Raw genomic sequence first — 12,647 nt, 5'->3', positions numbered from 1 at the left:
TCCCACCTAAGGGAGCTTGCTGTGTAGTGCCAATAGGTCACTGATATTGGAATCACAGGAACTTCCATTTTTTTTAAGGAAAAATGTTTTGTTCTAAAACTTAATTTTTTTAGACTTTTAATTTTGAAACTATTTTGAACTTGTAGAAATGGGGATAAAGAACTATCCTTTTATTCTGTGTCCAGAGACCCCATTTCATAATATGGTACTTGTTTTAATAATGTCCTTTATAACAAAGGGACCCAAGCAAGGACCACGTGTTGGGTTTTGTCGTAGTGGCTTTTGTCTCCTCAGTCTGGGGCAAGTCCTTTCTACAACTTTCACAACCTCAGCATTTTTGAAGATCACAGGCAGTCATTTTGTAGATTGTCCCTCAATTTGGGTTTGTCTATATTTTCTCATGATTAAACCTAGGTTATGCATTTGTGGGGCCAGAATACCACAAAAGGGATGGTAGTTCTCATTGCATGGTATCTGATGGCCCACAGTGACTATTCAGTGTTGACTGCTTGGTTAAGGTGGTGTCTGCCAGGTTCCTCTGCTGCAAAATGACACTGTCTTTCGCTTAAGAGTATTTTATGAGGAGATACTTTGAAACTAGGTAAAATCTCGTTCTGTATTTCACCTAGTCTTTTTTTTCTGGTAGTTGTGCTGGGGATCAAGCCTGGGCCTCATACATATTAATCAAGTGCTCTATCGCTGAGCTGCACCCCCAGCTTTTCATTCAGTACTTTTAACATCTACTGATATTTCTTGCCTGAATGAATATTTGAGGTACTGATTATCCAGTGATGGTTTTCTGGTTCCATCATTCCTTTTACTTTTATCATTTGGCATTTTACTTCAAGGAAAAGCTTTCTCTTCTTCCCTTATGTTTATTCATTTATTTATTTATACCAGTGCAGACTCAAAGATTCCTATTTTATTGAATTGGTTTCTTTATTTGGGTGCTCCAGTTGTCTCAGATCTGGCCACTGGAGCCCCTTTAAACTAGCTTTTTCGGCCCTTTTGGTCATCCCCATTTTTCTTTGAGCATAAAATGTTTTAGGCTCATGTTGTTCTTCTCTGATTTAGCCCCGGAACCAGTCATATCTCCAAGGAGCACTTGTTGCTTTGTTGTGGAGAGTGATCTTTAGAAATGCAGATCTGGATGCTAGGTAGACTCATCACCCTAGGGCCTTGCAGTGGAAAGCCCTAGAAGTGTGCACATTCACATCTGTATTTCTGTATCTCCATGCATTGAAAATAGAGGTTAATATTAGTACTTCCAATTCCAGTTCAAAACTACAGGGCACATTGTAGTGCTTTCTATATTTTTGTGTCTCAGATCCAACAGTGAGAAATCTGTGTTCCATTATCTTCAACATATTTATTTATTTACTTAGTTCCCTCTAATGTAGTCAGTTTCCTGACCTTGCTGGTTCATCGTCCCACTCACATGCCCTCCCTGTGTGGATTTAGAGCCCTGTGGGGCTGTGGCCCTCCTTAGATAACTTCCTGTACTGCCTGGGGTTTCCCTTCCAACCCCAAGGGCCATTTCTTTCTGTGGGCACTGGCTGCCATTGGGCTACAAGAAGGAATGTTGGTCAAGTAATTCAAGTTAAAAAACAAAACACAAACTTTTGTAGGTCAATCAGATAATCAGAACTTGACTAGTAGACCAGATGTGAGACTACTGTGACCTCTGGTCTAGACATTTTGAAGGAAATGGTGATCTAAGGTGAATAAGATTGTTTAATGGGACTGTAGTGAGAGCTGTAAGATCTGTTGGGAGGTGGGGGTGAACATACACCCCTGCCTCTCCTCTGTATGGTCTTCTTCTCTGTCCAATGGGTTAGGAAACAGAGAGCAGTACCTTTGTCCTGTAGAACTTTTCTGCTAAGCTGAAGCTTTTCCTTCCCTCTAATCCTTCTTTCTGTAGAAGTCCATTCTGTGACCTTAGTTATCTCACCTTTGCCAGGGTTCAGAATGAAATGCCCCTGTGAAAGAAAGATGAGAAAGAAGTTGGTGATTTTGTAAAGAGGTACGCTCTTGCAAAAAGGAGCCAGGAGCGACAGAAGTCTTCCTAACAGAGGCACCACTTGCCAAGGTAGATCAGATACCCAAAGTCAGGGTATCTGACTTTCCCTCCCTGGAATTCATTGCTCTTTTGGGAGAGAGGAGGATGTCACTGTGAGGAAACGTCTGCTCAAGAACTGGCAGCCTTGGGGTGCCAGCCTGTGCCCCTTTGCATTTCACAAGAATTCAGATTTGTTGTCTTGTTTCCATTTGGAGAAAGAATCACTGTCGGTATGTAGAAGTGAGTTTTACTCACCACATGTGACATGGTGAAGAGTAGTGATAACTCCTGGAAGTTTCTGGAAAATCTGAGATTTTTCTCAAGAATAGACATAAAGCTTGTCAAACTCTTGTCCTTGAGCCATACATGCCGAGTCAAAATTTTCTTTGTCCACATCCTTTTTCCTGGCCTCATGTTTGTTTATTTTAGTTTTTGAGTTAAGTCTTTTTTTTTTTTTTTTCCTTTTCACTTTTCTTTCTTTGGCTCTTGTTTATTTCTGGTACAGGGAATTAGGGAGCGGAGATAGTGGGTGGGTGAGAAGAAATAGAGAAGAGGAAAAATTTTAAATGCTGACCTTTAATGTGGTAAAAATTCATGTTGACTTCATAGTCTGGGTAAGCATATGTAAATAATTTGTAAATCATCTGAAAATAAACTTGTGGCCTTCCAGGTTTTTTCACACACTTGGATCTGTCTCTTGGGAAAACCACTTTAGGGGAGGGTGATATGGTTATGGAGGTATGTAAACAGGGATTGATATTTACCATAATTATGCCTATTATGCCTTGAATGGCCTTTTGTTGACAATGAGCATCATTGGAAAGTTTTCTCTCTCCCTGCTTACTTTCTTCAGGGGCACATATATTTTATGCCTTGGTCGTCTTTTGACAGTAGTCCAGGATATCATGTTGCTTCCCTGTTTTCAGTGGGTTCCATGTTTAATCTCTTTATCCTTTGCCTTCATTTCAAATTTAAGAATTAGTTTCTTGCACTGTGCCTGTTTTTATGCTGTTCTGCTTTGTCTACTATTAATGCTGCCATTATTGTTCTTTGTAAATGACTAGTACACATCAATTCTGTTCTTTCTATGGATGTGAGTTCCACGTCATACATTTCTATGCTGCTCTCTTTTTCTTTTTTGTGTACTTTTTCTCCATAGAATGCTATGGAACCAGGCACTATGTGGACACTCAGTAGATGTTTCCTTACCAGCTAATGCTCCATTCATCCATAGCATCCTTTACATAATTTTGCAAATTGGGCACAATTTTTTCAATTTTCATCTTTCCTATTGATACAAGGTTCTGTATAAGAGATGCAGCATCTATGGTGATTAAGATAATGGATTTTGGATCAGGGCAAGTTGCTTCATCTCTCTAGGTCACATTTAGTTTTCCTATCTATTTTATAAATTAGAGATAATAAACCCTACTTCTTAGAGTTGTTTTGAGACAACTCTAAGAAGTAGGGTGACATTTAGTATAAACAGCCTGGGGTTGGCAGTTGGGAGGTGTTCAGCGTTTCTCAGATAATGATGTCTCCTTTCTTTATCATTGTGGTCTTGCTGATCCTCAGCCCTAGCCTGGGTCCTTGAACCTCTGTTTCTGGCTTTTAACGTGTGTCATTTCTTTCAGGTTTGCCACTGTGCGATACGACCAAGGAGCCAAGAACATTCGGAACCAGTTCATGCACCTGACAAACTACAGTGTGAACAAGAAGAGTGGAGACTATGTGAGGTACTGGCTGTGTCTGAGCCAGAAAGCAGGGAAGGCACACTGAGTTGTGGGTGTTTAGGGGTGGGAGGTTGAAGTGCTGCGCTGGAGCTTGATGTTAGGTTTCTGTCCTTGTAACACTTATGGAAAGCTGCCAGGGTCATGTGACAGTTGTGACTGTGCTGCTGCTCCACTGTTTGCCCTGCTGCAGTGTCACCTTTCTCTACTAAAACATGTTTTCATCATTTTGTGTTCTTCATGTCTTCCTCTGACTTAGGGGTGGGAATTTAATAGGCATATTGCATGTTTAGAAGTCAACAAGTGAGGTCATTTCAACACTTAGAAAACATACCAAAAACTTGACAAATATTTGTACACTTTGACCCATCAGTTCCATTTCTAGAAACTTAACCTTGAAAGAGGGATGTATGATGGGATCAGAGATAAAGAATGTCCATTACTGTGTATTATTAGGGGGAAAGCACATTATGTGCAACTGAGTTTCTTGCATGAATATTCTGATAGCTAAAGCTATTTATTTTTGCTGGGGGTGAAAAAGAGAGAAGGATATGGACTACTTAACTATAGGGGGTGGGACTGTGGGTGGGTGATTTTTATTTTCTGTGTGTGCTTTTATGTATTTTCAAAAACAAATACTTATATGATCAGGGAAAAAATGGGAAAACAAGAGAAATGAGGACATCTCAGAAAAGATTATGGTAGAAGGGAGCATCAACACAACTGTGTGGAAATATTCTTTTTGCTTAGTTTTTCTTTCATGTTGATAATTTTGCCAAAAGGTAAAAAAACAGAAAAGAAATCCAAATAGTAATTTTCTGTGCAGACTGAAAGAAAGAAAGGAAGGCAGGTATCTGTAAGTGCTGGAATAGGTGCTGAAGCTGTTGGGGCCGACCAGTATCCTGTGGCCAATGTTAGGGGGTTGAAGACGTCATATCCTTCACCTGGGAAGATGAGCAGAGACTCAGTGAGGTGGGACCTGGGGTTGGGGGTGAGGGCAGTTGTAAAGCACACGTTCCAGGTTGCAGGACTCTGCAGTCTCCGTGGGAGTCTGCCCCATTTGTCCTCATACACCGTATCAGTGGGATTCTTCATTGCTCTTACTGCCACTCTAGTGCACTCTCCCTTTGGTGCCTCGGAAGATAGGAAAGAGGCCCAGTCCACCACCAGAGAAGAGGAGCTTGCTTCACATGCCAAAGCATGTGTGGGGTGAGCTTGTTAAAGTGCTGTGCTAGATTGGCTCATTAACCGCTCCCAACTCAGTTCTGGTCTGAAAATGGCACCGAGGGTGGTTTTGTCGACTCAAGTGACATTCACTTCTAAGGCCGGGTTGTTAATCCATTTTTGTTAAATTATTGCAACCATTCTTAATTTTGCTTATATCTTTTCACATGTTTCTTCCACTCTTTCATGATGCATAATTGTTTGGTTAAGGAAGAGTTTGCCTTCTTTTCCCTTGCCCTTTTCAATAAGGGAAACTATATGCGTTTTAATTTCCACTTAAGAAATTGGTGCTTAAGGATACATAACAAAAAAGACTGAGAAAAATTAGGTGAGAAGAAATCAGCAAAGTGAGTGTTTTTCTAAAAATTTCAAAGGACCAAGAAGGTTGGTCATAAAGAATCTTGTTTTACAGCTAGGCCTAGTTGCACATGTGACCTTGATTCATTACTTTGTTTCAGTTGTGATGATCCAGAAGTAGAGGATTATGGGAACAAATGGAGCATGAGTGCTATGCTTAGATACCTGAAGCAAGAAGGCAGAGATACAACTGGTGAGTACCAGATCTTTTCCCTTCCTGACTTTTCTTGTTTGTACAACTTTACCATGGCCTCTTGCCAGAAGTCCTACTCCTAACAGTAAATTGTATTGCTGAAGTGTTCAGTGGGATGATTGTTCTTGGTTATTCACAAGATTGGGGACAAGCTTTATGTAACTTCCATTTCCTTATCTTGTTTCTAGTTTGGAAGGCAACTTTCTACTTTAATCCTTTGTGAATTTGGAAGGATAAAGTCACTAAATTCACTAAATTCAGCATTTTAATAAATTGCTTCCCTCTACATTGTCTCTGAGTTCAAATTTCTCTTAAGTTAACCCCTCATTTCTGTTGCTGAGTTGGAGAATGAATAGGCAGAGTGGAGTTTGAATATAAGGCTTAGAATCAAAGTGGGCCCATTGCTGAGCCTTGAGCAGAAAGGGAAGCACTGTGCTGAAGACACCGTCTCGGTCTACAAGAGAAAGGGCGGTAGGGGAGGAGTGGGAAGAGACAGAGCCTCCTTTTCCATTCTGTCTCTGTCTTCTCTCAATAGAGGCTGTCTGAGTGTATCCCCAGACAGTTCCATTCTTGACTGTGTCAACCTATTTATGGATATACCTGTCCCTGTCAGGCCCATTCTGAATATTGCTGCAGAGAGGTTTTTTTTTTTTTTTTTTTTTTTTGAATGAGCACACATGCTTTTCCAATTATATTGTGACCTGGAATCTGGTCCTGCTAGGAACCAGGTCTTTCTTCATTTTTACCCTTTTTTTTTTCCCCCCAGCATTGATGGCCCATGTGGAAGATCTGATCATTAAGACTATCATCTCTGCTGAGCTGGCTATTGCTACAGCTTGTAAAACCTTTGTCCCTCATCGCAGCAGTTGTTTTGGTAAGGAGCTCTGAAAGAGGCCTCTGTGTTTAGTGAAGAGGGTCCTGGGATGGGTTCTGGGGTAGAGAGCCTTAGTGATGTTTTGAGAGTGAGAGTTACTTGACACACTTTTCTCTCTAAGCTCAGGTAGTGTGTGCAGATTCTCCTAAGAGGCCAGTGGTGAGCTTAGTTGGAATTCCCCCGGGAGTAACTAGCTTTCTGTGTGGGAAGCAGGCATTGGAACTGAAGTGTGGGTCTCTCTGTCGGTGCAGTCAGAAAAAGTCTGCAGCGGACTGTACAGGAATCCAGCTCTAACAAATATATTCCAGAGCTCTTTGGCAGCCAGACTGGGAACTGTTCCAATATGCTCTGGCTGGTACCAGTGTGTGCTTTCTTCCATTTTCTGATGACTCCACCTTTTTTGTTTTAGTCTTCTTTCTAGTGGGTTCCTTTTCCTCCTCCTCTTACTCCTCCTCCTCCTCCTCCTTCTCCTCCTGCTTTTTCTCCTTTCTCCTCCTCCCCCCTCTCCTTCTTCTTCACCCCCAACCTGATTGTACAGAGGAGGAGAAATAAACAGTTCACAACCACCAAGTAAGGAAACCCCTTTCCTTCTGACCCACTAGCCATGATGGTAGCACCGAGGGTGCCTGTGTATATCTGCTTTCTTTGTGGATAGACGTTTGTTAGTAACTGCCAGTGTTGATGTCTCTAAAGTCACATAAGCTTTCAGTAGACACGAGGCCTGGTTGGTAAGGTACACTAGGGTCACCAATAGGGAGGATGCTTAAGTGTGGTATGGAATAGTACAACCAGTAAGGACGTAAGAGGCACTGCTTGCTTGGGAAGAGGCAGGGTAACAGAAGAATAAAGGGGACAAAGGAGAGCAAGGAAAGGGGAAATCCTGGGGAATGATATTGGCCAAATTACATTATACCGTATGTGTGTATGAATATGTAGTGACAAATCCCACCATTATGTATAACACTAATGCACCGATAAAAACACGGAGAAAAAGGAACATGGGCTTTAGAGACTGACAGCCTTAATTTTTTCTTTTTTTCTTAAATTTATTTTTATTTGGCATTGGTATTTTTATTGGCATTGGGATTTCCTGGCCCTTTTTATTTTATATTTTGAGACAAGGTTTTGCCAAGTTACCAAGGCTGGCCTTGAGCTTGTGGTTGTCCTGCCTCAGCCCCTCAAGTCACTGGGATTTACAGGCATGTGGCACCATGCCCAGTAGTCTGATGGCCTTAATTTGAAATCTGTTTGCACCCCTTACTAGTTTGTTGATTTGCTGTAAGCTTTTCTGATCCTGCTTTCTGAACTATGAAGTGGCAGCAGTGATGGCGTTGGTCTCCTTAGAGGATCACAAAGATCACACGAGATGAGGTAGCATAGTGCTTGGCATCGTGTCTGGCCCTTATGCTCTACTCAGTGAAATCATTTTTGATTATTTTGTATAATTAGACATTATATTTCTTAATATCCTTAATGAATTATCATAATAGCCTGTACTCAAGAGCCATTAGAATAAAGGTACTGTTGAGACTCTGAATATAATCTGTAGATAGATTAGGACCTGCAGTTGTACAGGGAAAAAAGAGGTTGTAGTATCTTTTTAAAATGTGTACCCAGGGTTGATGTCTTCTTAAATGGCTTCCAAAGCTATTTTACTAACTCTGCTAGTAAAATAGAAACTTGATATGACCTTTAAGGTCTCTAAGGATCTGATCACAGCTGACTTTTCTAGAATTCTGTTTTCCCTGTTACACCTTATAACTCAGCATTTCCCTACTGTATCTCTTGAGCATAATAAGCTTTGGTGTCTCAGTTCTGCCCTCCAGCTAGAAAACCCTCCTGTCTGCCTTGCACATTGTCATTTCTTAAGACTCAGCTCTACATTGCATCCTCTGGAAGCCTTGCTTAACGTAGCACCCACTTGAATTTCCTCCCCCATGCTGGTACGTGCCTGTATCATATTGTGATATCTTGTTTACATGTATACTTCCTGGTTGTCTCTGAGTTTATTCTTGAATTCTTTTTTTTTTTCTTTTTGTGGTGCTAGGGATTGAACCCAGGTCCTTGTGCATGTGAGGCAAGCATTCTACCTGTATCTGTGGTGTATCCCCAGCCCTATTCTTGAATTCTTAATAGTCACCATGTCTCCCTTCCTATGTCATCCTATTTTTGTCAAACCAAATCTTTCACTATTTCCATGGACCTCCGAGGACTTTTTGTACCCCTTTGCCTTTGCACCTGCTTTATCTGTTCTGTGGCTGGTCTGTCTTTCTCATGTTACTTTATCTATTAGCTCATTGACATCCTTCAAGACAAACCCAGTTGTCACTCCTCTGCTAACCTTTTTCCTAACTCTGCTAGTCGAGGTTAGACTCTCTCATCCTCTAACCTCAGCGCTCTGTTCATAACTTTGCAGTAGCACCTGTGTGTCATCTAGAGTCATCTTTGTGTTTATCTTTCCTACTGGACTGGCAGCTTCTTGAGAACAGTAACCCTCCATTGGTTTTCCCCTCCAGTGCTGAACCGCAACCCTTTTTCTTAGAAGATACGTGGAAGTGTCCATTGAATGAGTACTTGGTTCTAGCTTTATTTGCGTTTTGGTGGGTTGACAGCAGACTTCCCAATGTACCTGGTTTGGTGAGGGCCTAAAACACTTAGATTTTATCGCAATCTGTTTGAGGATGGGAGTGGGATTATAAAATATAGCACCAACTGCCAAAATCTTAGATAAGTTTCATTCTACATCTACTTGGTTCTTATATGAGGATAAATTTCACATAGTTGTTGGTGTAAAACTTTTGTTCTAAGCAGTTAATCATGACAGCTTTTCTGTTTTGTTATCTGATTAATTTTTGAAACCTTAGGAATTTATTACCTTACCTTAGTAGAACCTTTTGATGTGAAAGAAGCAGTGACTTTCTCTGACTCAGTGAAATCCCCCAAGTCCATTTGATCGGCGTGGGTCTCCGTTCCCCTTCCTACTCATGTTCAGTTTCTATAAACTAAGTGCATCTGGACTTTTTTAAGTTGTTGACTGTCTTCGTGGCTTTTGTGGTTCTAATTCCACTTCCTGTCAGCTCTGGGATTTTGTGTGCTTCATTAACCCCCCCTCCACCGTCAGATATGATTTTGTATACGTGTGTGTATTTGTGTCTCCTTGCTTCCCTCTGACTCTTAGCTTCCCTTGGGATTTAAGTTACAAGGAGTAAGCTTTTTGTTTTTGTTTTGTTTTGTTTTGTTTTTCTTCTCTCTTTCATTTGTGTTAGAATAAACAGGAATTGAGAGCTTCCCAGAAGATTTTGGCTTAAACAGAGTGTTGGTGCTTTTAGAAGTAAATAGTCCGGAGATGGGGTTCCCTATACTCATTCAGTTGTTGTCCCTGACCTTCCATCATATGGATCTCTGCCAGGAGCACTCCATTACCATCTTGTTTCTGTCCTGTGGTTGTTTCTTGCCCCACCATCTGTGATGTCTGTTTCCAGGTACCTTCAATATTCCCATTCATTCTTTTATTTATATTTTTTGAATTTTTTCCCCCAGCTCTTGCTGTTTGAGGACGGCTCTTGCCGTCTTCAGCAGTGAATTACCATCAGCAATTTGTCCCTTTCAAACCAAAATTTACATGTAATGGTACATACATATGATTGCATTATATTGTCAGTGTTTATATAGAGACTTAAATGTAGTCATTTAGTGCTTTTTCATAGATTGGTGCATCTAGAAAGACCTTAGAAAATAATTAGTTCAGATATAGAAATGGAGATCTTGAGAAATTAACATGTGCCTCAGAGTTTAGAGCTAGTAAATGAAAGAATTTGAATGAAAGAGACTGAGCCTGAAGAACCAGGCTTCAGAAGTCACATTTTGGTAATCCTAGTATCTCGATCATGAAACTTCATTTATTACAATGTTTGATGCCCACCCCAACAAAACAGATTTTTGACAATTAACTTTTACTGCCTTCCAAGGTGGTGAAAATATGCCACCATATGAAATAATATGCTTCAATAGCAACTTTTGAAATATGCTAAGGAACTTGGCACTGTGAGATAACTGACTATGAGAACAGCCTTTTTGACCAGTTGAAGAAAAACAGCCAAAAACAACAGGATGTTAGCTGTGCTCTAAAGATGTTGCTGCTGACATTGGTTTTATCTTTGTGTGTGAAGATGCCTAAAGTCATGTGCTGTGACCAAGTGGGATCACGTGGATCAGATGTGAGACCACTTAGGGAAATTATCAGCCTGGCCTTGTTTTGATCAGAGACCAGTGAGTTGTTAGTTCAGGGCCACCCATGCCCAGTACCTCTATCTTTGCTGAATGAAATCTGGTTTGGCCTTTTGTTGATTCTTCAGGGTAAACTGAAGTTTTAAAGGGAGCAGGCCCACAAACCAAGGAGTGAATGTGTATAGTTCACGTTCTCCAATAATGTAAACTACTTGACCTCCAACAAAATAAGAAATAAGTCAAATGTTCACTTTTCAAGATAAGATTATCTTTTCCACTTTACCCCTTGGTCCTATTTAGTTGGGAAGGGAAGTTTACTGCAGAAGGGACTTAGTAGGTATGGGAAGTACCTGCTGTTTGTCAAGCAAACAAAGGTTATTTCCTTTAGTCCTCAACAGTATTGTTGGTCTTTATTACCAACAAGATACCATAAAACAAGGATTAAAAAAAAAAAAAAAGATTCAGGAAGGTTAAGGAAGTTATCCTAGGTCATGCAGCTAATAAATGGCAAAACTGAGTTTGAGAGCCAGGTCTCTCTGGCTCTTTCTCCACCCACATAAAGACAAGTTATGATGAGCCTGCCACTTTTGGCATGCCTCATATCCTGGATTCTCCTCTGCTCTCCTGTAACTAAATCTCAGGAAAAATGACCTCATCCTTCCTAGCAGATCAGGCCTGTGAAAGGCGCTCTTACTGCTCTAGTCAGGAGTAACCTCTCCTAGATGGTCCTTTCAATCTGCCTTTGTGTCTGGAAACCACCAGATACTGTGTTGATTTATTGGACTAGTTAGTAAATTGGCTCTGGCCTTTTTGTTTTATTTAGTTCATTTTCCTGTGGAATCTTGGTCTGCATTTTTCCAAAACTCTCTTTGTGGACCCCATTATAATGATCTCTCTTCACTTTTTTTTCAGGGGGAGGGTGTACCAGGGATTGAACTCAGAGCACTCTACCATTGAGCCACGTCCCTAGCTCTATTTTGTATTTAATAGAGACAGGGTCTCAGTGAGTTGCTTAGCGCCTCACTAAATTGCTGAGGCTGGCTTTGAACTTGTGATCCTGAGCCTCTGGGATTACAGGCATGCGCCACCGCCCAGCCTCCCTCTTCACTTTTAAACTCAAATCCAAAGCCAAGGTGAAAAAAATTTCCTTTATACAAAAGGATTTCAGTGACAGTGAGTACTGGCTAATGTCAGCACTTTCCATTGCCTCTGGGACTATAACTTCATCTGGGACTTTATTTCTGGGGAGGGTTAGTGGACTGTTTCCAAAATTAGTGGTGTGACATGTTTAATAATCTCTGAGGCCTTGGATGAACTATTTTCTCCATCAGATCTTTTTTTCCTTTCCCTTCTAAGACTGTCTTTTACCAGTTTTTCCTTAATATATTTTTAATATGTAAAATTTTTAATGAGAATTCCTTTAATTTTCTTCATGATGAGTGGCATATATTATTCTCAGGCCATGTGGATCAGGTTATTTTGGGGGAATAGCTATAACCCCCCCCCCTTTCTCTTTCTTTCTTTCATTTGTTATTTCTAATTGTTTCCTGTGTATTACTAATGGAGTGGGCTGCTTGGTATATAATGATAAATAAGACATGGCCCCAGCCCTCAAGGGATGGGGAAGAGCAGACAGGAAATGATAAATGACAGAACAAGTAGTGGGATGGGTGTAATGCTCCTGGAATACACAGCTCTGGACCCCATTACAAAGACCTCTCTTGACTTTTAGGAGAGCCACAAAAAGTCATCTCAAAAAGGGGGAATATGATAGTAAGAAACAGTGTCTCTACAGACACTGTTTTAAAATGGTATACAGTGTGACTAGATTTGCCCATGGAATGGGGGTTTAGAAGATAAGCAGATTATAAAGGACTGACAAGTTTTGTTCATCTGCAGGTAATAGATAGTTTGAAAGCTTTTTGAGCAGGGAATAATAAGATTATTTTTGTTTTCTTTAACTTTTATCATAATTTGAACTGG

The 12,647-nt window shown here is 40.6% G+C and overlaps 1 protein-coding gene across 17 annotated transcripts in view; it reads left to right on the top strand.

Annotated features, from left to right (window-relative positions):
- The window catches only part of Ttll5 (tubulin tyrosine ligase like 5), a 258,831-nt gene that overhangs the window by 50,097 nt on the left and 196,087 nt on the right, over positions 1–12,647 (top strand). For 16 of the 17 annotated variants that reach the window (XM_076849830.2, XM_076849826.2, XM_076849824.2 and 13 more), the window contains 3 exons: positions 3,694–3,795; positions 5,472–5,563; positions 6,330–6,437. In XM_076849830.2, coding sequence (XP_076705945.2) covers positions 3,694–3,795; positions 5,472–5,563; positions 6,330–6,437 — 302 coding nt within the window. The remainder of the gene's footprint in view (positions 1–3,693; positions 3,796–5,471; positions 5,564–6,329; positions 6,438–12,647) is intronic. The other variant, XM_076849829.2, reaches the window with a different exon arrangement.

This window comes from Callospermophilus lateralis, chromosome 3 (assembly GCF_048772815.1).
Source record: "Callospermophilus lateralis isolate mCalLat2 chromosome 3, mCalLat2.hap1, whole genome shotgun sequence".
Lineage (NCBI taxonomy): Eukaryota > Metazoa > Chordata > Mammalia > Rodentia > Sciuridae > Callospermophilus > Callospermophilus lateralis.
Note: the sequence above shows the minus strand (reverse complement) of the source record. Positions and strands in the feature narration are given on the sequence as shown.